This window comes from Narcine bancroftii, chromosome 1, assembly GCF_036971445.1.
Source record: "Narcine bancroftii isolate sNarBan1 chromosome 1, sNarBan1.hap1, whole genome shotgun sequence".
NCBI classification, from domain to species: Eukaryota; Metazoa; Chordata; class Chondrichthyes; order Torpediniformes; family Narcinidae; genus Narcine; species Narcine bancroftii.
In genome coordinates, this window is record NC_091469.1 from 370492962 (window position 1) to 370515373 (window position 22412).

The following is a 22412-nucleotide window of genomic DNA, read 5'->3' on the forward strand; positions in this document are numbered from 1 at the left end:
TACTGGAATTCTTTGAAGAAGGGACAAGCCGGCTAGATAAGAAAGTTCCAGTGGATGTTTTGTATTTGGATTTTCAGGAGATCTTTGACAATGTGCCATACAAGACGACTTAGCAAGATAAGAGTGCACGCTCTTAACAGGAAACATACAGGCATTAGCTGCCCACACCAGTATGCAGAGAGTCAGAATACAGGGATTATATTCTGGTTGGCTGCATATTGCTAGTGGTGTTCCACAGGAGTGAGTGTTGAGAGCCACTTCTTTTTAATGTTGTATATTAATGATAGTGGAATGAATGACTTTGTGATCACATTTGCTGATGATACAAAGGCAGGTGGAGGAGCAGATAGAGTCGTGGAAACAGGGAGGCTGCAAAGGAACTTCGATTAGATGAATGGGCAGAGAAGTGGTAAATTAAATACAGTGTTGGAAAGTGTAGAATCAATTGTGCATTTAGATAGAAACAATAAACAGGCAGACTATTTTATAAATGGGGAGAAAATTGAAAATACCCAAATGCAAAGAGACCTGGGTGTCCTTGTACAGAATAGCCTGAAGGTAAACTTGCATGTTGAGAAGTGGTGAAGAAGGCAAATACAATGCTGGCATTCATTTCAAGAGGAATAGAAAATAAGAGCTGGGATGTGATGTTAAAGCTTTATAAGTCCTCACTTGGAGTATTGTGAGTAGTTTTTGCCTCTTCATGTAAGAAAGGACATGTTGACATTGAAGAGGTTTTCAGAGGAGGTTCACAAGGATGATTCTGGGAATGAAAGGTTTATCATATGAGCAGCATTTGACAGATCTTGGCCTGTACTCATTGGAATCTAGAAGAATGAGGGGGGATCTCACTGAAACATTTTGAATGTGGAAAGGCATAGATAAATTAGCTGGAGAAACGTCGTTTCCCATGGTAGAAGAGTCGAGCTCTAGGACAAGAGGGCACAACTTCAGGATTGAAGGGTGTTCACTCAGAACAGAGATGCGTAGGTATTTCTTCAGCAAGAGAGTGGTAAGTCTGTGGAATCCATTGCCACAAGTGGTTGTGGAGGCCAAGTCATTGAGTGTATTTAAGGCAGAACTTGATAGGTTCTTGATTAGCCAATGCATTAAAGGTTATGTGAATAAGGCCAGGCAGTTGGTTTGAGTGGGAAAATGGATCAGCTTATGATTAAATGGTGGGACAGACCTAATAGGCTGAATGGTATATTTCTGCTCCTATGACTTTTGGTCTTATGGAGTGCATACATGACATCACACAAACGCCCAAGATTATTTTCCTGTGGGCCAGGCAGAATTTCTAAGGTAACTTTAAACAGAATCAAGAAGAAAGAAATGTTAACAAAAGGAAGAAATGTTAACAAATTGATGTACAAATTCAGAATATATGTATTCAGTAATAAATAATGAGCAAAGTACATGTCCTTCAATGAGTCTTTGAATGGAAGGACATGACCTCAGGAACAACTCCTGTTGTTCAGGAGTCTGATGGTTGAAGGGTATGTTATGTAGGATTAGATGTTAATGTCCCTTATTGTACTCCTGAGACTTGCTCCCAAGACTCTGTGGGGTAGCCAAGTGAGCGGTGGCAAAATTATTGAAGCTGGAGGTATGAGTCTTGTGGCACCTGTACCTCTTTCCTGATGGAGGGAGTGAGAACAGAGTATGACCTAGGTAGTCTGGATTCCTGATACGCTGCTGATTTCTGATGTTCCATGTAGATGTTCTCAATGGTGGGTAGAGTTTTGCCTGTGATGTACTAACATTTACTGGGCTTTCCACTCAGAGGTATTGATGCCTCTTCACCAGGCCACGATGCAGCCAATCAGCACACTTTCCGCTGCACATCTATAGAAGTTTGCCAAGGTCTGTGATGGCTTTACGAATCTCTGTAAAATCCTGAGGAAGTTGAGGCGCTGGCGTGCTTTCTTCACAATGGCATTAGTATGTTTGATCCAGGAAAGGTCCTCCAAGATAGGGACTCCCATGAACTTAAATTTCTTCATTCTCTTCACCTCTGGTTCCTCCAGTGATTATGATAATAAAAGGAATCTTGAATCTCTAATTTTCCTTTCCTGAAGCCCACAATCAGCTCCTTGGTCTGTTGACATTGAGTGGGAAAACTATTGATGATGATTCTTAGGATAGGATTAATGAGCATTTAAAGAAACATAGTCTTATTAAGAATAGTCAGAATGTCTTTGTAAGGTGTAGGTTATGCCTCATGAGCCTAAGTGAATATTCAAAGAGGTGACAAAACAGATTAAACAGAGCAGCTTATGTATGTTAATTTTAACATGATATTTGACAGGGTTCCCATGGTTGGCTCATCCATGGGATCCATTGAAACAATGCTGTGCTTATTCAAAATTGGTTGATTCACAGAAGTAAGAAGGAGATAGTAGATCCAAGGTATTCTAACTGGAGGTCAGTGACTAGTTCCATAGGGATCTATTTTGGCTTACTGCTCTTTGTGATTTTGATTAATGACTAGGGTAATGAAATGGAGTTGTGGGTGAGTATGTTTTCAGATGACACAAAGGTTGGAGGTGTTGTGGATAGTGCAGAGGGTTGCTGTAGGCTATAAATGAGATATAGACGGGATGCAGAGTTGGGTGGAGTTATAGCAGATAGAGTTCCAGAGAAGTGTGATGTGATACACTTTGGAAGATTGAACTCAATGGCAGAGTACAAGGTTAATGATAGGATTCTTAGCAATGTGGAGGGACTGAGGGATCATTGGATCTGAAACCATAGATCTTTAGGAAGACATTTTGTGTGTTTGCCTTCACTAATCAGGTGATTGTGTTCAAGAGCTGTGAGGTTATGTTGCAGCTCTATCAAACTCTGGTTAGACCACACTTAGAGAATTGGGTTCAATTCTTGTGCCTTCTTATAATAAGAAGGTTTGTAGAAGCTTTAGGGAAGATGTAGAGGAGATATACTTAATGCTGCATGGATTAGAGAGTATTCTCCTTGGAGCGATGGAATATAAGAGGTGATTCGATAGAAGTGTTCAAGATTATGATGGGTATAGATTAGGCAGAGCTATTTCCTAGGATGGCAATGGTCAATACCAAAGGGTATCATTTTAAGGTGAGCAGAAGAAAGTTTAGGGGAGATTACCAAGTTGGGTTTTTTTATCCAGAAGATGGTGGGTACCTAAATGCATTTGCCACGGTTAGTGTTTGAGCCTGGTACAATAGGAACACTTAAAAGACTCTTAGATAGTCACATAGATATGAAGAAATTGGGGGGTGGGGGAGGGGGGCTTATGGACTGTGAGAGAAGGAAGGATTAGATTGAAAATGGAGTAGGTTGAGATATGATAGAATCTAATGAATCAAAAAAGGATTTATTTTTATGTCTAAAATGGACAACCTTTTCATGCTTCAGATTCCATTTTACCTCACCACCACCACCCCCCCCCCCCCCCCACCACAGTTAACCTATTGGATTCTCAATTCAACTCTCAACTGCATCTGTACTCTTTGCAGTGCCACCCAATCTATTGTGATCAGCAAGTGTGAATAACTCTTTAACTTCATCTAAATATTTCCGTATATACAGAAGAGGTAAGGTTGTGGCATAGATCCCTAGAGGACACCATAAATCAGTTTGAGTACAAAGTTTTTATATGTACACTTATCTAAATCAAGAGGTTACCATGAGTTCCATACACTATTCATCAGAAAGTCTGGGTGTCAGCAATTATTTCTTACTCTGCAAAATGCCACCCACAATGCATTACCATCAAGCATCTCAATTTATTTTTAATATAAATTTTAATTAATCATTTATATTAAGCTGTGAAATTCCTCATACCTGACCTTTTCAGGTTCACTAATGTGAAATTGATTATGTTCTAAAAATACAGGACTTACCCCTCATCCTTTCTTTCCAAGCCAGTGAAAATGATAGATTCTGTCTCATGAAGAATGCTACGCTTCACAGTATGTGATAATGAGAGTGATGCAAGATTCAGAGAATATCGAACAGAACTATTTACACTCCAGAAAAGTTAGAAAGTTGAGCCTCTATTTGTACCATTTTTGCCACCTGGAGAATTCCTTGTGTCTGCCACATAATAGATAGGTCAATACAAAGCTCTTTTTCAGGGGTTTTAGTAGAAATTATAAATGTCAACATTTTCCACAGAATTTGGGCATTCCAGAAATCAAATATAGTCATTTTTCAATTTACGAATATGTTCATGTTCAATAAGACAAAATTTAATGAATCAAAATCAGTACAAGGAGAATTGAATATTTATTATGGCAAAAAAATAACATTAAAAATGAAAGGCATGTACCCCAAAAACTCAATAGTGCTGTAGCCCAAATTCATAAATTGAATGCAGGTAAAATGAGGATTTGATTTGTTCATATTTACAAAGCTTTTAAGCAAGATTTACAGATTCTAATTGCTGGAGGTAATTTTGCACTGTTGCTGTTTTGCAAAATGCTCCACATTTGGGTTCCCAGGACACGAAACTTGGCTCGACTTGGGTGCTAAAATGTTTGCAATAAATCATTTCTGTAGCTTGTAATGCTACCTCGTATTGGCACGTGAGTGCTAGGATCTACCAGTATGCTGAGGTAACAGACTATGTAAATATGAATCCCAAGATAGTCATATCAAACCTCAAAAAGCTGCCAACATATTTTAAGCTTGCACAGCTGTAGATGTGTTCAACAGAAGGGAGAACAAACTCTTGGGATTATTTTTTTTGAACATTTCATTTTTGGATTTTTTTCCAAAAATTATACATCGTAACATTTTGAATATACAATATATTAAACCTTTTCTCACAAACACAATAAACAAAAACAAAACAGTCCCTCCCTCCCTCTCTTCCCCCGCTCCCCCTTCCATTCATACAGATCCATTCACCATCAGAGCTTACATATATTTTAGGAATATGGAGTCTTTCTCTTTGGCTTGGCTTCGCGGACGAAGATTTATGGAGGGGGTAAAAAGTCCACGTCAGCTGCAGACTCGTTTGTGGCTGACAAGTCCGATGCGGGACAGGCAGACACGATTGCAGCGGTTGCAGGGGAAAATTGGTTGGTTGGGGTTGGGTGTTGGGTTTTTCCTCCTTTGCCTTTTGTCAGTGAGGTAGGCTCTGCGGTCTTCTTCAAAGGAGGTTGCTGCCCGCCAAACTGTGAGGCGCCAAGATGCACGGTTTGAGGCGATATCAGCCCACTGGCGGTGGTCAATGTGGCAGGCACCAAGAGATTTCTTTAGGCAGTCCTTGTACCTTTTCTTTGGTGCACCTCTGTCACGGTGGCCAGTGGAGAGCTCGCCATATAACACGATCTTGGGAAGGCGATGGTCCTCCATTCTGGAGACGTGACCCATCCAGCGCAGCTGGATCTTCAGCAGCGTGGACTCGATGCTGTCGACCTCTGCCATCTCGAGTACTTCGACGTTAGGGATGTAAGCGCTCCAATGGATGTTTTATACCCTTTTTTGTTCCTTTTTATTACTGTATTTGGGCCCCTCTGTGGTCCAGATATGGCTGCCAGACTTTTACAAAAGTGTCATATTCTTTAAGTTGTATCTCATATTTTTTCCAGAGGTATACAACTTTTAATTTCTGCTATAAGTAGGAGGGAGTTGAACTTCCAAGTGATTCTGATACATTTTTTTCACTACCGCCAGTGCTATTTTTATAAATGAGATTTGATATTTGGTCAATCTGTCACTTATTTCCATGAAATTACCTAATAGAGATAGCTCTGGGTCGCCCATGAAGGCCACTCTTGTTATCCTGGTCAATCTTTTCTGCAATTTCTTGCCAAAATGGCCTCACATGCATGCATGATCACATAGCATGTAGAAAAGTTCCTGTCTCAGTCCCACATCTGAAACAGATCTCTGAAATTTTGGCTTTTGATCTGTGTAACTTTTGTGGGTAAGATATAATTGGTGTAAAAAAAAATATACAGAACCAGTCCATATCTTGCTTTTATAATTGATCTCATGTTGTCCTTACATCAATCTGACCAGCTTCTTTCTGAAATCACCTCACCCAAGTATGACTCCCAATCTTTCCTTTGGCCTCTGCAACCTTGGTTTTGTACTTTCACTCTGGACAGCATAGTATATTTTTGTAATAAATTTGGATGTATTCCCCAACCAGACTGTTCGTTCAGTTTCACTAATTTTGGGTGTCTTCTTCTATTTTTACAGCATTTATCATTCCTGATGACTCCTCTGTTTTAATCTGCCAAGCTAAAACTTTGGACCATCCGTTCACCCAACTCATATTGTTGTTTAGTTTTTAATGTAGCTTTTTGTCCTATATGCTTGTATTGTATTATATCTTAGTTTCTTATTCTCAAGTAGTCTGCATTCTTCTAGTAGACCCGTTCTTATATTTTGTTTTTAATTCTTTAATATCCTTCTCCAAAATGTTTATTTTACCATATGTTCCCTCTTAAGATTATTCATATAGGATATAATTTGTCCCCTTAAATATGCTTTAAGCATGTCCTATATCAGCAATCTATTATTAGTTGATGTCAGATTTGTTGCATAAAATATGTCTCTTTCTAAATTAGTAGAAGTATGTTCTTTTAAGTAATGTAGTACTGAGTCGCCATCTATATATATTATCTTCCTTTTCCATTGTTGCTATAGTTAATATTAATGGAGAATGGTCTGATAGAAGCCTCACTAGATGTTCTGTTTCTATCACTCTACTTTTTAACTGGGAAGACATTAAAAATAAATCAAAATAAGTCATGTACCCTTGAGTAAAAAGAGTACTCTCTCTCTCTCTCTCTCTCTCTCTCTCTCTCTCTCTCTCTCTCTCTCTGTGGGATTTAATTGCCTCCATATATTGATAAGATTGAGATTTTTCATATATGGAATTGTCTTTTTTGCTGCTTTTGCCCTCATTATGGTTCTTGTCAATTTATATAGTATTGGGTCCAAGCAGAAATTAAAGTCTCCTCCAACTAATATATTTTGTCATCCCTCTGCTGTTTTTAAGAAGATGTCCTACATTATCATAATTTGGGGCATAAATATTCATAAATGACCATACTTCTCGATAAATTTGACAATATAACATTACAACTTCCAGCTTGATTAATCAAGGTATCTTCCATTAACACTGGTGTATATTAATAATTAGAATAACCACCCCTCTTGCCTTTGAACCAAAGAAAGTCAATATTATTTGTCCCACTCATCCTCTTTTTAATTTATCATGTTTCAATTTGGTAAGATGTATTTCCTGCAAAAACGATTATATCCACTTTTAATTTCTTAAAGTATGCCAAGACCCACTTCCTCTTCACCCTGTTTATCCTGTTAATATTAAGACTAATAATCTTTAGTGTTTTATCTTCACAATTTTCGAAATACTGTTGTGTGGCGGTACGCCATTAGGCGGGGCAGCTGGCCAAAATAGCGCCGTCGGGGGTTTCCTCCTGACCTTGGCACCGGGCTCAGAAGCCTGCGCTTGCCAACCCATGTGATGCCCCGGTGACGTCAGGGCCCCCCAGCGACGTCAGGGCCCCCCAGCGCGGTTCCCAGCCAGGTTCGGGCTGGGAGTATAAGACCAGCCAGGGAGCCTGCAATAAATCAGTTTTGCTCACTGAACTCAACCCGTCTGGTTGTGTGATCCTTCAGTTAGCAGTGTAGCCGCCGCTACAATTGTAACATTTCTTTATTAAAAGACATTTCCAATCACATACATTTCCTCTTTAAGAAACACAAAACATCTCTAGCTCTGACGGTGTCACTGACAATTGTACCTGGAAACCCATGAGAAAAGCCCTCGGATTCTTTCAAAAAGAATCTCTCCTGGCACTATCTTCTACCTCCCCAAGTCAGGGTTCCCACCTGACTGCTTTGCTTAGCACCTTTGTGTATTTTCAGAGCTCTCCATATAAACCAAGGGTTTTTTTTTGTTTAACAGTGAAAACAAGATGACTCAATACTATTAGTATAAATTTAAAAAATGTCTTTCAGTTAGTCCCATTTTGTAAAGGTCTTTTCAGTCCTTTCAGCTGGCAACTTTAAATTCTCATAAATTTCTTAAAAATTCTTCCACTTCTTTATTCTTGAAAATTCATCTATTATCTTCTGAGACACCCACTCTCAGCATTGCTGGATAAATCATTGAATATTTAAAGTTTTTAGATGGCAGTGTCATGATAATGAATATGTATGAGATGTACCGGAAGTCACGTGGTATGAGAGAGAGATGACAGCACGAGCAGGAGAACAAAGGAAACTGAAAAATAAAGACGCTGAGTAGTTTACCTGATAAAACTTGTGTTTGATGTTTTATTAACTTCACATTTCGGGCCACAAATGTGACATTGGCGATGAGGATGAAAGAAGCTTGAAGAAAATTAAAGACTAAACAAGATTACAGAGGATTACAGACAACTTCAAGGTGATAAGAATTTTCTCTTTGACTCAGTACTTTTGGGGCTGGAATATTTCCTCATGGCTGGGGCAGACGGTGACTTTCTAACGCATAGTGGAATTGCTCATTTTGACCCAACAGGTGATGCAAGCACTGTAAGTGTGAAGTGGAAGGCATGGCTGGAAGAATTTGAGTCCTACGCCGACAGTCGTGGCCTATTTATAGATACAGGTACAGTTGAACAAAAAGCGCAGAGGAGGGCGTTACTTCTTTTCACTGCGGGACCCGCAGTTCTGGAAACATTTAAGACACTTTTGAATACTGGAAGAAAGGATGAGTACCGGAAAGCAGTAGATGCATTAAATGCACACTATGTAGTGACACCGAATGCTACATTTCAACGCCATTTGTTTCGGAGAACGAGACAAGAAGATGGCCAGAAAATTGCTCAGTACGTGACGAGACTACGCCAGCTAGCTGTTGGATGCAATTACATGCCAGCTGATTTGGACAACCAATTATTGGATCAAGTTGTACAGCACTGTAGATCAGATAAACTCAGAAGACGTCTACTGGAAAGAGGGAGTGACTTGGAACTCACCGATGCTTTAACCATTGCTGCTGCATTAGAGGCTGTTGAAGGGCAATTTCATACCATGACCCTGAAAGACAACTCAAGCCAGCAAATTAAGAGGCTCTCACATCGCCATAACCAGCAAAGATATACGTCGACACAGGACGTGGAGTGTTATCGATGTGGAAACCGAGGTCACTTTGGAAAAGACCCATATTGCCCGGCCAAAGGCAAAGTTTGCAGAAAGTGCGGAGGTAAAGACCATTTTGCAAAGAAGTGCAAAAGGAAGTCCAATGCAGACCAGAAGAGGAAGAGTACAACTTCCAAAGGCAAAGCCTGGGGGAAAGGAAAGTATCCTGGAAAGAAAGATACCATTCGCCAGATAGACGGTGACGATGATGATACCCAGGAGGAACAGAGTTGTTACCAATTTATGTTGAATGATGTACATCATGAGAAGGTCCCAGTGATCATTGGTGGAGTGACAGTGCAGGTCATTGTAGACTCAGGCAGTGACAGTAATGTGATTGATCGACATTTATGGGAGAAGTTGAAAAGGAAAAAGATCATCTGTACCTCAAAGAAGTGTTCCAAGAAACTGTATCCATACACAGCAACCAAGCCATGCAGACCATTGGATGTTTTACTGCAACTGTTGAAGCTGGAGATAAGTACACCGAAGCAGAGTTTATGGTCATAGAAGAGAGGGGAGAACCATTGCTGAGTAGAAGCACAGCGCAAGACCTGGCAATACTTCATATTGGAGCTTGTGTCAATTCAATTCAGTCATACGAGGTAATGAAGCAAGAATTCCCCGCAGTCTTCCAAGGAGTAGGAAAGCTGAAAGGTCGACAATTGAAGCTAGTGGTAGATGAAACGGTCAAACCCAAGGCACAACCAATGCGCCGAACTCCATTTGGACTTCGTGGGAAAGTCGAAGCCAAAATTAAAGAATTGATCGAACAAGACATTATAGAACTGGTGGAACATTCGACACAATGGGTCAGTCCCGTAGTGATTGTGCCCAAACCAAAGGGTGACATAAGACTATGTGTTGACATGAGAATGGCCAATGAAGCTATAATTAGAGAACGACACCCTATACCAACAGTGGAGGAAATACTTCAAGAACTAACTACCAGCAAGATATTCTCAAAAATTGATCTGAAATGGGGCTATCATCAATTAGAGCTGGATCCATGTTCCCGAGGTGTAACAACATTTGTGACTCACTGTGGATTGTATTGTTACAAGAGACTATCATTTGGAATTAATGCAGCTTCGGAGATCTACCAGTATAAAATCCATCGAGTGATTCAAGGCATTACTGGAGTTGCCAACATTTCTGACGACATCATAGTCCATGCACCAATGAAGGAAGAGCATGACAAACGGTTGAGGCGTGTACTATCTAGACTACAGGAGGCAGGCCTTACCGTGAATGGAAACAAGTGCCAGTTCGGTGTGTCAGAAATGGACTTCATGGGACACAGACTTACACGGGAAGGACTAAACCCTGAAGAGGCCAAGGTGAAAGCTATTGCAGAGGCACGTGCACCTTAGGACGCAACAGAGGTGAGGAGTTTCCTGGGATTGGTCAATTTTTGTGCAACGTTCATTCCTAATTTCGCTACAGTGGCAGAACCACTAAGGAAACTAACCAGGAAAGGTGTACCATTTCATTTTGGATCTGAGCAGAAGAAAGCATTCACAGCGCTGAAGCAAAGCCTGACAGATGCAAAATCCCTTGGGTATTACGATCCGGCAGCATCAATCAAAGTCATAGCAGATGCCAGCCCAGTTGGTTTAGGAGCCGTGTTGGTTCAGATGCATGATGGAGGACCAAGAATCATTGCCTATGCCAGCAGATCGTTATCAGATGTGGAAAGAAGATACTCTCAGACAGAGAAAGAAGCACTCGGACTTGTATGGGCCTGTGAGAGGTTCCATGCATATTTATACGGCATTGAATTTGAACTCATCACAGATCATAAGCCATTAGAGGTGAGCTATGCACCTAGATCCAAACCATGTGCCAGAATAGAGAGATGGGTACTCAGACTACAACCCTACAAATATAAAGTAATCCACATTGCAGGGAAAGCAAACATTGCAGATCTGCTGTCCAGATTGGTGAAGGTTGGTGGTCCACAATCCAAGTCAGAATTGGGAACAGAAACAGAGAGCGTTGTACGCTTCATAGCTATTCAGGCGACACCGAAAGCTGTGACTACGAAGGAAGTCGAGAGAGAATCGGAACGTGATCCAGAACTCTTGGAAGTAAGAGAATGCATACAGAGTGGACAATGGGACAAGTGTACTCACAAGGCTTACATTCCCATTAGAGACGAACTTTGTTGCATCGGACAGTGTGTATTAAGAGGTTGCAGATTGGTGATACCACAAAGATTGAGACCGAAGATCGTATCCTTAGCGCATGAAGGACACCTAGGTATTGTTGGTACCAAGCAAAACCTCAGGACCAAGGTATGGTGGCCAGGTTGTGATAAAGACGCAGAGAAATTTGTTAAAACTTGTCACGGATGTCAAATCACAAGTAGGAGTAATCCGCCAGAACCGATCCGGAGTACGCAACTCCCGACAGGACCATGGATCGACATAGCTGTTGATTTTCTTGGACCTTTACCGACAGGTGAATCAATTATGGTAGTGATAGATTACTACAGCAGATACTATGAATACGTGGTGTTGAAGTCCACAACCACTGAAAAAACAATACAAGCGTTTGCAGAGATATTCGCAAGATATGGATTACCTGTTACATTATACTCTGACAATGGTCCACAATTCATTTCAGAGACATTTGCGGAATACATGAGGACCACAGGTATCCACCATCATAAAGTAAGTCCGAAATGGCCGCAAGCCAACGGAGAAGTAGAGAGACAAAATCAATCCATTGAAAAACGATTGAGGATTGCACACGCAGAAGGACAAAATTGGCGAGAAGCATTGCTATCTTATGTGGCTATCTATCGAGCAACACCTCATGCAACCACTGGAAAAAGTCCTGCAGAAGCATTTTTTGGGAGAAAAATCCGCACAAAAATGCCAGAAATAAAGGAAATCCGAGACGACCAGGAGATGAGGGACCACGATGCTGAAAAGAAAGGTGCAGCAAAGCTGTACACAGATTCGAAACGTGGAGCCAAGTACTCAGACATCATGCCAGGAGATAATGTTCTAGTGAGGCATGAAACTGGTGGTAAGCTAGACACACCTTATTACCATCAACTCTATACTGTCGTATCCAGAAGTGGCAGTATGGTGACAGTCAAGTCTCCGACTGGAGTCCTGTATAAGAGAAATGTATCAGGTGTAAAAAGGTACCAGTCCAGAGATACATCGAGCGAAGAGGTTGAAAGGCCAATACGAGATGCTGAAACTGAGAGACCTGATGATGTTCCAGAGGCAGTTACCAGCACTCCTGATGAAGTGACTAGAGCGCCAGAAACACCCGAAGCCATGGCGAGCAGTATTTTCGATGCTGAGAGTGAACAACCGAGAAGCGACGACAATATCGCAGGCAGGCCGAAACGAAACGAAGACTTTGTGCCATGGTTTTAATAAGAACTTTGGGACAGTATTTAATCTTATATCATAAAGTGCATGTATGAGTGCTGTAGGAAGTAAATTTTATGTAGTTGAGTTATAGTATTACCATTAGTTACGATGTTTGTATGTTTCCGAGGGATATTGGTAAGTGAAGGTAAAGTTTATTTCTGATTAAAGGAGGGATGTCATGATAATGAACATGTATGAGATGTACCGGAAGTCACGTGGTATGAGAGAGAGATGAGAGCACAAGCAGGAGAACAAAGGAAACTGGAAAATAAAGACACTGAGTACTTTACCTGATAAAACTTGTGTTTGATGTTTTATTAACTTCACATTTCGGGCCACAAATGTGACAGGCAGTTGTCTCTTTCTTTGTTTGACCAAGGCAGGGCTAAATTCCTGGTGAAACATTACTTTTACATTGTCCACCACTAATGAGCCATTATTATTTTTTGAATATTCATACGTTGCTCCCAAGATCGGATCTCTCTCCCGACAACTTAAAAGTCCTACCAGGACTGGTCATGGTCACTGTTCACCAGTTCTTCTGGGTCCAAGGGTCTGGTGAGCCCTTTCAATTTGCAGCTTTGCATTTAATTTATTTTGTCCCACCATTTGTGGGACCCATGTTTCAAAGAAACTCACCGCGTCTTTTCCCTCCATTCCTTCTCTCAGTCCAATGATTCTTACATTGTTACATTTGCCAACATTTTCCATATGGTCGATCTTCTCCATCCGTCTTTTCTGTGTCTCATATATTTGCTTTTTCATCTAGTGCCTTCAGCCTGTCTTTTGTTTTGTTCAGCTCAGCATCTGAATGAGTCATTCATTCATTTAAGTCACCCACAACTTTCTTAATTTCTATGACTTTCTCTGCTACATCTCTCATTACTGATTCCATACTCGTAAAATGACGGCATAAAGTTTCCAATATGTTAAGGGTGGAGGCTATATCTCCCCAGCTCTGATGGCTTCAGCCAGTTCCAAAGCCCCTGCTGAGTCCCTCCTCATCAGGCTTCCACTTGATGTTCCTGGCTAAGCTATTACTTCTTCAGTTTTTGTTTTTGGATGCCTCAGTCATTTAGTACTTGTTTTTATCCATTTTTGACAATAAAGTTCTGGGGAGTTATTAAACGATTTTAATAATTTTTGTGGAGAGCTCTTTCAAAACTCCTACTCAGCTCATTAGCATGGGCACTCCCCCAACTCTCAGGACAATTTGATGAAATTATTTCATGCGGCTTGGTTGCTAATCAGTTTCAATGGAGTGTTGATTCAAGTAGAATTTCTGTTTTTAGTGTATTAAATGCAAGATCCTCGACTAGCTTTTATTTAGTCCAATGCTATTACAGTGCCAATGACCCTGGTTCAAATCTGGCACTATCTGTAAGAAGTTTGCATGTTCTCCCCATGTTTATATGGGTTTTCCTAGGCACTCCAGATTCCTCCACCCTCAAAAAATGTATGGGGTTTGTAGGTTAATTGGTAGTATTGGGTGGGACAGGCTTGTGCGGCTGAAAGGCCTATTACTGTTCTGTATCTCTATTTTTAAAATTAGGTTAATGCAGCATTCAGTTGCTTTAAGCTATGGGGCCTTTAGTAGTAGGGATCTAAAAGAGAAAGCGCAGAAAGCAGGACAATGTGTCAGAGGATGTATGTGGAGCAGACCAGGATGATCAACTGTTCTGCATCTAATTCAACCAGGAATAATTCAGAGAGTGTCTCATTATTGCTTCCCCGCCAGCACAGCTGTCAAAACCACAACTGCAAAGTGAGGATTGCTTTTCCAGTGGCTCCTATGATCACAGTAACCATTAACTTGGACAGGTCGGGCTGCCTCCAAGTTGAAGCTGAATATATCTACATCATGTACCAACTATCCAACCATTGTATGGTGTTATGGTAGCCACGATGCGTTCTAAGTCTCCTATGTAAAACAGTAGGCAGCATGTGAGTTTATCTGGAGTGCAGTCTTCCCAACGGAGCCCCCAGATCACATAGATAACCATGTCGGAAGGTGTATTTACTGTCCTGAACTATGTTTATGAAGTCCTTGACATTTACAATGATGTTTCATCTTTGCAATTATCGCCAGCCACATACATCTAAGGTAAACCTTCTCATTGTCTTCCTGCAGAAAGACTTAGATACAGAGAATTAATTGGAACATTGAACATTGAAGAGTACAGTAGAATAGGCCCTTCAGCCCATAACATCTGCATCAAATATGATGTCAAATTTAAGTAAATCCCTGCTGATTGCACATATATGTCTTCTATTTCCTCTACATTCATGTCTATCAAGATGCCTCTTCAATATTATTGTTGTATCTGCTTCCACCATGACATTTGCAGCCCAATCCAAGCACCTACCTCTCTCTGTATATAAAAAAAATATTTTTCCCATCACATTAAATGCACTGTGTGTCCTCTAGTATATGATATTTACTCTGGGAGAAAGATTCTGACTGCCTACCTTATCTTTGCCTCTCATAATTTTATAAGCTAAAAACAGGGCTCTCCATATACCTCTGACACTCCAAAGAAAACATCCCAAATTTGTCCAACCTCTCCCTGTGGCCCTCATACCCTCTAATCCAGGTAGTATTCTGATAAATCTCCTCTGCTCTATTTCTAAACTCTCCACATGCTTGCTGTAACCAGAATTGCATACAATACTCCAAGTACAACCTGAACAAAGTTTTATATAAGAAAGGACTGTTTGTTTAAATACCAGGCAAATAAAAACAGTAAATTTTCAGGGTGCAACTCAACAATGCCATCTTCTCTCCAGAAGCCCGACTGGGCAATTCCTGTCACGTATCTCTTGAACTGTGAGTTTGGATGAGTGTCTAATGATTTCTTTCTCCTGTCACACCATTTAAAAGAAATCTGAATGAGGTTGGATCACAGTCTTCTGAACTTCATCATTGAGCAGATTACCCCTCGACACAAGCATTCATCTCTGCTGTGTTGGCTAAGAATCATGTTTGTGTGATCATCAATGAACATCTCTACTCTGGTGACACTGGCAAAGAGTCACTGATTAAACTGCTGAAGGTACTTAGGATTAGGACACTGCCCTAGGCAATCGCTGTGCTGATATCCTTGAGCTGGAAACACAGTCCCAACTGTAGCTAACTTCTTTTGCGTGCGGTGTGCTTTCTACCATCTTTAGACATACAGCATGGTAAAAGGTCCTTCCGGTCCACAAGCCCATGCTGCCCAATTGATCTACAAATCTGGTATGTTTTGAAGGGTGTGAGGAAACTGGAGCACCCGGAGGAAACCCATGCAGTCAGAGGGAGAATGTACAAACTCCTTTCAGACAGTGCCAGATTCGAACCCAGGTCATGGCACTGTGACAGCATTGCGCTAACTGCTGTGCTGGCATATTCCAAGCTGAGCACCACTGAGTGAGTTATTAGTGAATAATTGCAACTTAAAAGAACTGTCAATTACATTTTTCATTATATTTCTGCAGCTAATGACCACAGAAACATAAAACTACAATGCCATTTCAACAGGAAAAAGTCTTTACCAATGGTACTAATCTGGTCAATCCTTTGGTACTGACATAGAGCTGAAGTATAACAGGCCTGGCAGATCCTGCAGGGACCCTAATCAGAAGTCATTAAAATGCTCACAAGAAAAGTCCAGATTCATAAAGATTTTGAAGGGACCTAAACTTTCTTCTTTAGCTCTCCAAGCTCTAATGACTCATGAGGCTAAGTTTTATCTGAGCTCTGGATATCAAACATTGTAAATTCCTGTGTGTGTGTGTGTGTGTGTGTGTGTGTGTGTGTGTGTGTGTGTGTGTGTGTGTGTGTGTGTGTGTGTGTGTGTGTGTGTGTGTGTGTGTGTGTTATATACAAATGTTAAAGTACAATTAAAGAAAATTAGGAAAAAAAAACAATGGATCTCTGGTCTGTACCTCTAGAGACCCTAGAGCCAACTACTACAAAGAAACACACACATACAGAGTGTGGCAGGTTAAGCTCACTCTTTATTAGGGCTGGAAAGGCTGCTTTTATACTGTTCAAGTTCCCGCCGATTTTGCTGATTGACTGAGTCATCCACATGAATAACAAGAGAGCGGGAACATCCATGCATATGAATGCCCTTCTACCCCAGCTTCTTTCTGCTGAGTTAGCTGGGCAGCTTGACCAATGGCATTTTAGGGCTGTTGGTCTGATGCTGCCCCAGCTTCTACCCCCGCCGGTTCGTTGTCCTGGGAGTCGCTTTAGCGATCCCTGTCCGCGTCTGCTGCCCAATCTCCGCAATTGCGGACTCCCACAACCCATACCTGGTAGAGGCATTGACAATCATCCCCTGTCAGCTTCTCAGGCAAGTTAACTTTGTCAGCTTCCCCACTCCACTCTACCTGCCCTGGTGCACGGTAACTCTCCTCAGTAGTAAATTGGATCCCTGTCTGTGAATGAAGAAATGTATACCTGTTCCCTGAAGCATCTCTACATCACTTGCAGGCGGGTACTGTGACTGTCCTTCATAGATTTTAGCTGCACAGTTAAATGCAAGATGCTGTGTGAAATTAATTTGGTCACAGTATTCTTGAGTGTTTCTTCCCTTGTTGAGGATTGTTATCTCTTAAACATGTGCTTGTACTGCTCTGCTGAGATTGCATTTGGAAACTGCTCCTTTTTCATTATGTATTATATTTTCAGGATGTGAGAGTAAAGCCAGCATGTATTGGCCATCTTCTGGGAACTGGTGCATACTTTTTGATAAAGAAGCTCCCTGTACTGTTGGGTAGGGAGCTCAAGAATTTAGACCCAGAAGTAAAAGACCACCAAATAAGGTTTTGCAGGGGAACCCACGAGAAATAGTGCTTCCCTGTGTTTGCACCCCTGTTCCTTGTGAATGGTCAAGGTTTCAGCTGTCAGAATAACTTGAATGAGCAACTACAATGCTTTTTGTAGGTGGTCCATAATGTAGCCATAGTGCTTCGGCTGGGGTCAACCTGTTTAGGTTGGTGTATAGGGTGCTAATAAAACAAATCTATTCTTTCCTGTTTGTAACAGTTGAAGCTGCAGTCCACCAGGAAGGTGAAAATATCCCTTCACAGTCCTGATGTGTCTTCCATAGAGGGATAGGAGGTGAATCACGTTGATGAATGTTCTGCTCTTGTAGCCACAATATCTAAATGGCTGATTGAATTGCATTTCTGGTTAAAGGTGAATTCCCACAGTCTGATCCCACTAGGATGTTGAATGTCAAAGCTTGGTGATAGGATTCTCCATCAGCAGAAATGGTCGTTCATGCTATACAAGTGCCAGCAAAGCCATTGCAATTGTTCAGCCCATGTCTGGGTCCTGCTGCATACAGGAATGGACTGCTTCATTTTCTTATGAACAGACATTTTCTGATGTCAATGGTAAGTCAAACCAGGGACGGACTTGTGCAGTAAATGGCAGGGCACTAGGGAGCATTTTAGAACAGAAATACAGGTGCATAGTTCCTTGAAAGAGGTGATGCAGGTAAACAGCATGCTTGCCTTCATTAGTCAGGGCATGAGTACAGGAGTTAGGACATCTGATGTTACAGTTGTATAATATATTGGTAAGGCCACATTTTAAGTATTTTGTGCAATACTAGTTGTTTAACTTCAGGAAGGATGTTATTAAACTAGAAAGGGTGAAAACAAGATTCACAAAGATATTTCCAGAGAGGTCAAAAGAAGCCAGAACGTTTTTTAATGGGTGCATAGGAGGTTGAATGGTAAGCATATCGAGGTATGTAAAATTATGATGGGCATAGAAAAGGTGCATTGTCACATCTTTTCCCCAGAGTAGGAGAGTCTAAAACCAGAGGAGGAAAAGATTTAAAAGGACCTAAGAGACAACTATTTTGCACAGAGGCTGATAAGTATGTGGAACAGGCTACCAGAAGAAGAGATAAAGGTGAGTACAAGTAAGTCATTTAAAAGAAATTTGGACAGGTAAATGTATTGGAAAGGTTTAGAGGGTTATTGAACAAATACATGCAAATGGGACTATCTTAAATTGGCAGCTTGGTCAGCATGAGCTGGGCTGAATGGCCTGTTCCCATGTAAATTTGCTTCGGTGACTCTGACTTTGCAAGCAGTCTGACAGGCTAGTACTAACTTACTTCTAGCCACATAAAGTAGAAAGTAGAATAGAATGGTTGTATTTTATGAGAAGGAGAATCACCTAGGAGGTCACAAGTTTTCACTGGGCTTCACAGGCACCATCTAGTTCCAGGATACAAATAGTCTCTACTGCTCTGCCCTATTCAATCATCTTGGACATCTCTTTAAAAAAACTCAAATTTGTGAGACACGCTTTCTCAAACACAAAGCTATGTAAACTTTTAAAAAGGGTCCTAAGCAGAAACTGTCCATTTCTCTGGAGGTAAACAAAAGAAATCTGCAGAAGCTGGTGTTGAGTGTAATACACAAATGTGCTGGTAAAACTCAAGCAGGTTACATAGCATCTATGAGAAGGTAAAGCCAGTTAATGGTTCAGGCCTAAGTCCATTGTCAGGAATTTCATTTCTCTCCATGGATCAAACCTGACCTGCCAAGTCCCACCAGCTTCTCTCTTTGTTCCTCTTTTTACAATCTGAATTTGTCTCTTTATTGTTTTCCTACCTTCCACTGCCTATACCCGACACATGTTTCCATTTTTCTGATCAAATCCAACCAGGGTTTGCTCAACCTGACTGCCTTGCCCTTCATCTAACAAAATGTATTATTGTGGAACTCTCCACATTTCACTTTTAAAAGCCTCCCACTTGCAAAATATTCTTGTACAGTAAACCACCTTTCCCAAGTTCTTGTCTAATGCCATCAAAACTTACCTTGCCCCAATTTGACCTGTGGATCAGTCCTATTTTTTTCAGAACTATTTAAAAACCTGCTCCCAAAGTGTTTCCCTGCTGAAATTCTGTAATTTGTTCTGCCTCATTTTCCCATAGGAGATCCAGTGTTGACCCCCACCACCACCCCCCCCCCACCTCTCTAGCTGAGCTAGGAAAAATTTCCTCGACACGTTGAAGAAATTTTGCCCTATCCAAGCTCATTGAACTATAGCAGCCCCAATCAACTTTAGAGTTAAAATCATCTACTATTACAATCCTATTATTCTTATAGTTATCTACGATACCCCTACTTATTGGCTCTTCTCATTCCCACTGACGATTGGGAGGGTGTGAAGTGCCAGTTGATGAAGTAGACAAAGAAAATGTGGTCGAACAATAATCATGGCTTTTATTAGCAGAAACTAACGGTACAATAATGAAAGACAATGTTATACACAGTTATACCCAAGGGGAGTGTCCTTAACAGTAGAGATAATGCACAGCCAATGTTAATACAGCAAGGCTCGCTGAAGGGAAGACAGACAGCTTAGTAGAGATTCACCACAGGGTGGCTACATTTCAATCCCATCAAAATCATCTTATTTCTAAGGTCCACCCATCTAGTGTCCCTGGATGATCACCCAGCAACATCCTCTCCATGTACTGTCAAGATCTTCTTCTCCATCATCAAAAATGCAACTAACCCTTTTCTCTTACCTCACCTCTATCATTTAGTAGGTGAAAATCTGCTGCACTGAGTTTGAAAGAAGTTAGGTGATCTGTACCTGTCCACGTTCTCCCATGATTTTATCATTCAGAGGTGGTTAACACCAAAGGATAATCCACATGATTCAAATCTGGAATGACTGCTAATTAACCTATATGTTTTCTTTCATGTTAGTTGGGTTTTAATGTAAATGTAGGCCTGAACTCTAGGAGTAGGTGAATGATTTTTTTTGCATAAATTCAGTCAACTGACAAGCTGTTTAATTTCATAAACAGAAAAATACAAAGGTCGAGGAAAAGCAGAAACACACTTCAGTTCAGCTCGTAGGCGGAGCCGGGCTGTTCTTTATCACATCTCTGGCCACCTACAAAAGCGAGAAAAGAACAAGCTGAAGATTAATAATGTAAGTATATGAAAAACTTGGTGGACTTTGAGGTATTTTTATCACTGCTAATTACATTATTTATTATTAACAATATAATACTGAAGAAAAACTGCAATGGAGTATGAATGCATCTGGAGTGCCGACCACTGCAAAGTTTATGGACCATAACATTCTAACTTGCATTCTGGCAAAATATTTGGCAGAATTGTCACATTTAAGTAATTATAGTGCCTCAGGACTGGGAAAATGTTTTACAAACAGTTTTCTCAGCAACTGCATGTTTAGCTCAATTATTAATAGCTGAATCACCGCCAGAAACATTTAATTAATTTTGAATGTATATACCTAGCAATTTATAAATTGAGTTAGCAAATTAGTTTTTTCTAATTTGAGCTGCTCTAACTATTATTTTTGTTGGATCACAGTTCTGCATACTACCTTGATGTTAACCCTGAGATTACTTGTAGAGGAGTCAGCTTTGCTTAAGTTTCATACCTGTTCTTTCAGAAGATTAACATCACATGTCCAGTTTACCTCTTCACAACAGTACTACATCTCTCAAGGTTACAGTGATTTTTCTCTGGTCACTTTAATTGAATTTATTACATTGCAAGAAGAGGCCAACCAAGCAGTAAAGAATATGACATTTATGAAATCCATTCCACTAAATTTTGTAGTCTCTGACTGGTTAGAGCAGAAATTTGGAAGCTGCATTTGTGTTTTTCCTCTCACCTACAAAGGTGAAGCAAATGACATTTGGCTAAGGAGGTACTCAGTTGTTTCAATGACGTAACTACCTTGTCCCTATGTATAAACCACAACAAATGTTATCGATGCGTGCACTCCCAGTAGGACGTTGTTGACATCAAGGCACAGATGTAAAAAATTCTGATCCAAATTTTACCCAATGTAGCATACTGGCGATCCAACACCATCATGCTGGTCCTAATTACCAAGCAAGATGGTATTTATAAAACTTGAAGTGACAAGTACGACCTTCATGGGTGAAATTCAATACTTTTTACGCCTAGTATGCAACATTATCATTCATTTCCAGCTCATGACTCTTTGAAGTAAATTGATGACATTTTAAAAATAAATAATTGGTAATGTTGGCATCCCAATTGCTGTAAGCTGTATTTTGAAACACTGTTATCTTTGGTTTGATGGACACAATTGAATTTTTTTTGCTGTTAGAAATATTTTGTTCTGTTTTACAACATGATAAATTCATACATGATCATCATTATATATACAGAATATCGAAATAGTTTATATTCATTGAATAATATATTATGTAGTGGACAGTCTGAATTTTTATATTTAACATATGTTACTATCTTATTCCTCTACAGAATGTTTTTAGAAACAAACCAGCTCTACCCGAGTACAAGGTTGCAGATGCCAAAAAATCAAAATTCATCCTTTTGCATTACAGCACTTCTAAAGCATTGTGGGACTGGCTAATATTATTAGCAACATTTTATGTTGCTGTGACTGTACCATATAATGTCTGCTTTATTGGAAATGATAACTTGCCTTCTGCAAGAAGCACCACGGTTAGTGATATTGCAGTGGAAATCCTATTCATCATAGGTAAGCATTCATTTCTCTTGCTGGTCTCCAACTTATTTTGTTTAGTTGGAATCCGTACAATAAAAATAAATGAAAACACTGCAGATGCTCAACATCTGAAATACAAAATAGAAAATGTTGGAAATACTCAGAAAGTCAAATAGCATCTGTGGAAAAAGATGGAAAAAGAAGAAGTCAGAACTTGGAAGAGAGAAAACAATTAAGTTTGCAGTTACAGAGAAAGAGAGAAAAGGGATCGGTAGAATAAAGAGAATATCATATAGGGTGAGACCAAATGAGTCAATGTAGTGGTTAGAGTGACAGTAAGCAAACAGCTGGAGGAA

General features: G+C 40.4%; 1 protein-coding gene across 16 annotated transcripts in view; it reads left to right on the forward strand.

Moving 5' to 3' along the window:
- kcnh8 (potassium voltage-gated channel, subfamily H (eag-related), member 8) overlaps positions 1-22412 on the forward strand; it is a 340322-nt gene that overhangs the window by 100773 nt on the left and 217137 nt on the right. For 9 of the 16 annotated variants that reach the window (XM_069913166.1, XM_069913145.1, XM_069913147.1 and 6 more), the window contains 3 exons: positions 18355-18462; positions 20384-20511; positions 21849-22089. The exons of 1 other annotated variant lie outside the window; for it this stretch is intronic. In XM_069913166.1, coding sequence (XP_069769267.1) covers positions 18355-18462; positions 20384-20511; positions 21849-22089 — 477 coding nt within the window. Of the gene's footprint in view, positions 1-15812; positions 15958-17668; positions 17937-18349; positions 18473-20383; positions 20512-21848; positions 22090-22412 lie in introns of those variants that run through there. 6 more of the 16 variants (XM_069913167.1, XM_069913168.1, XM_069913186.1 and 3 more) reach the window with 6 other exon arrangements.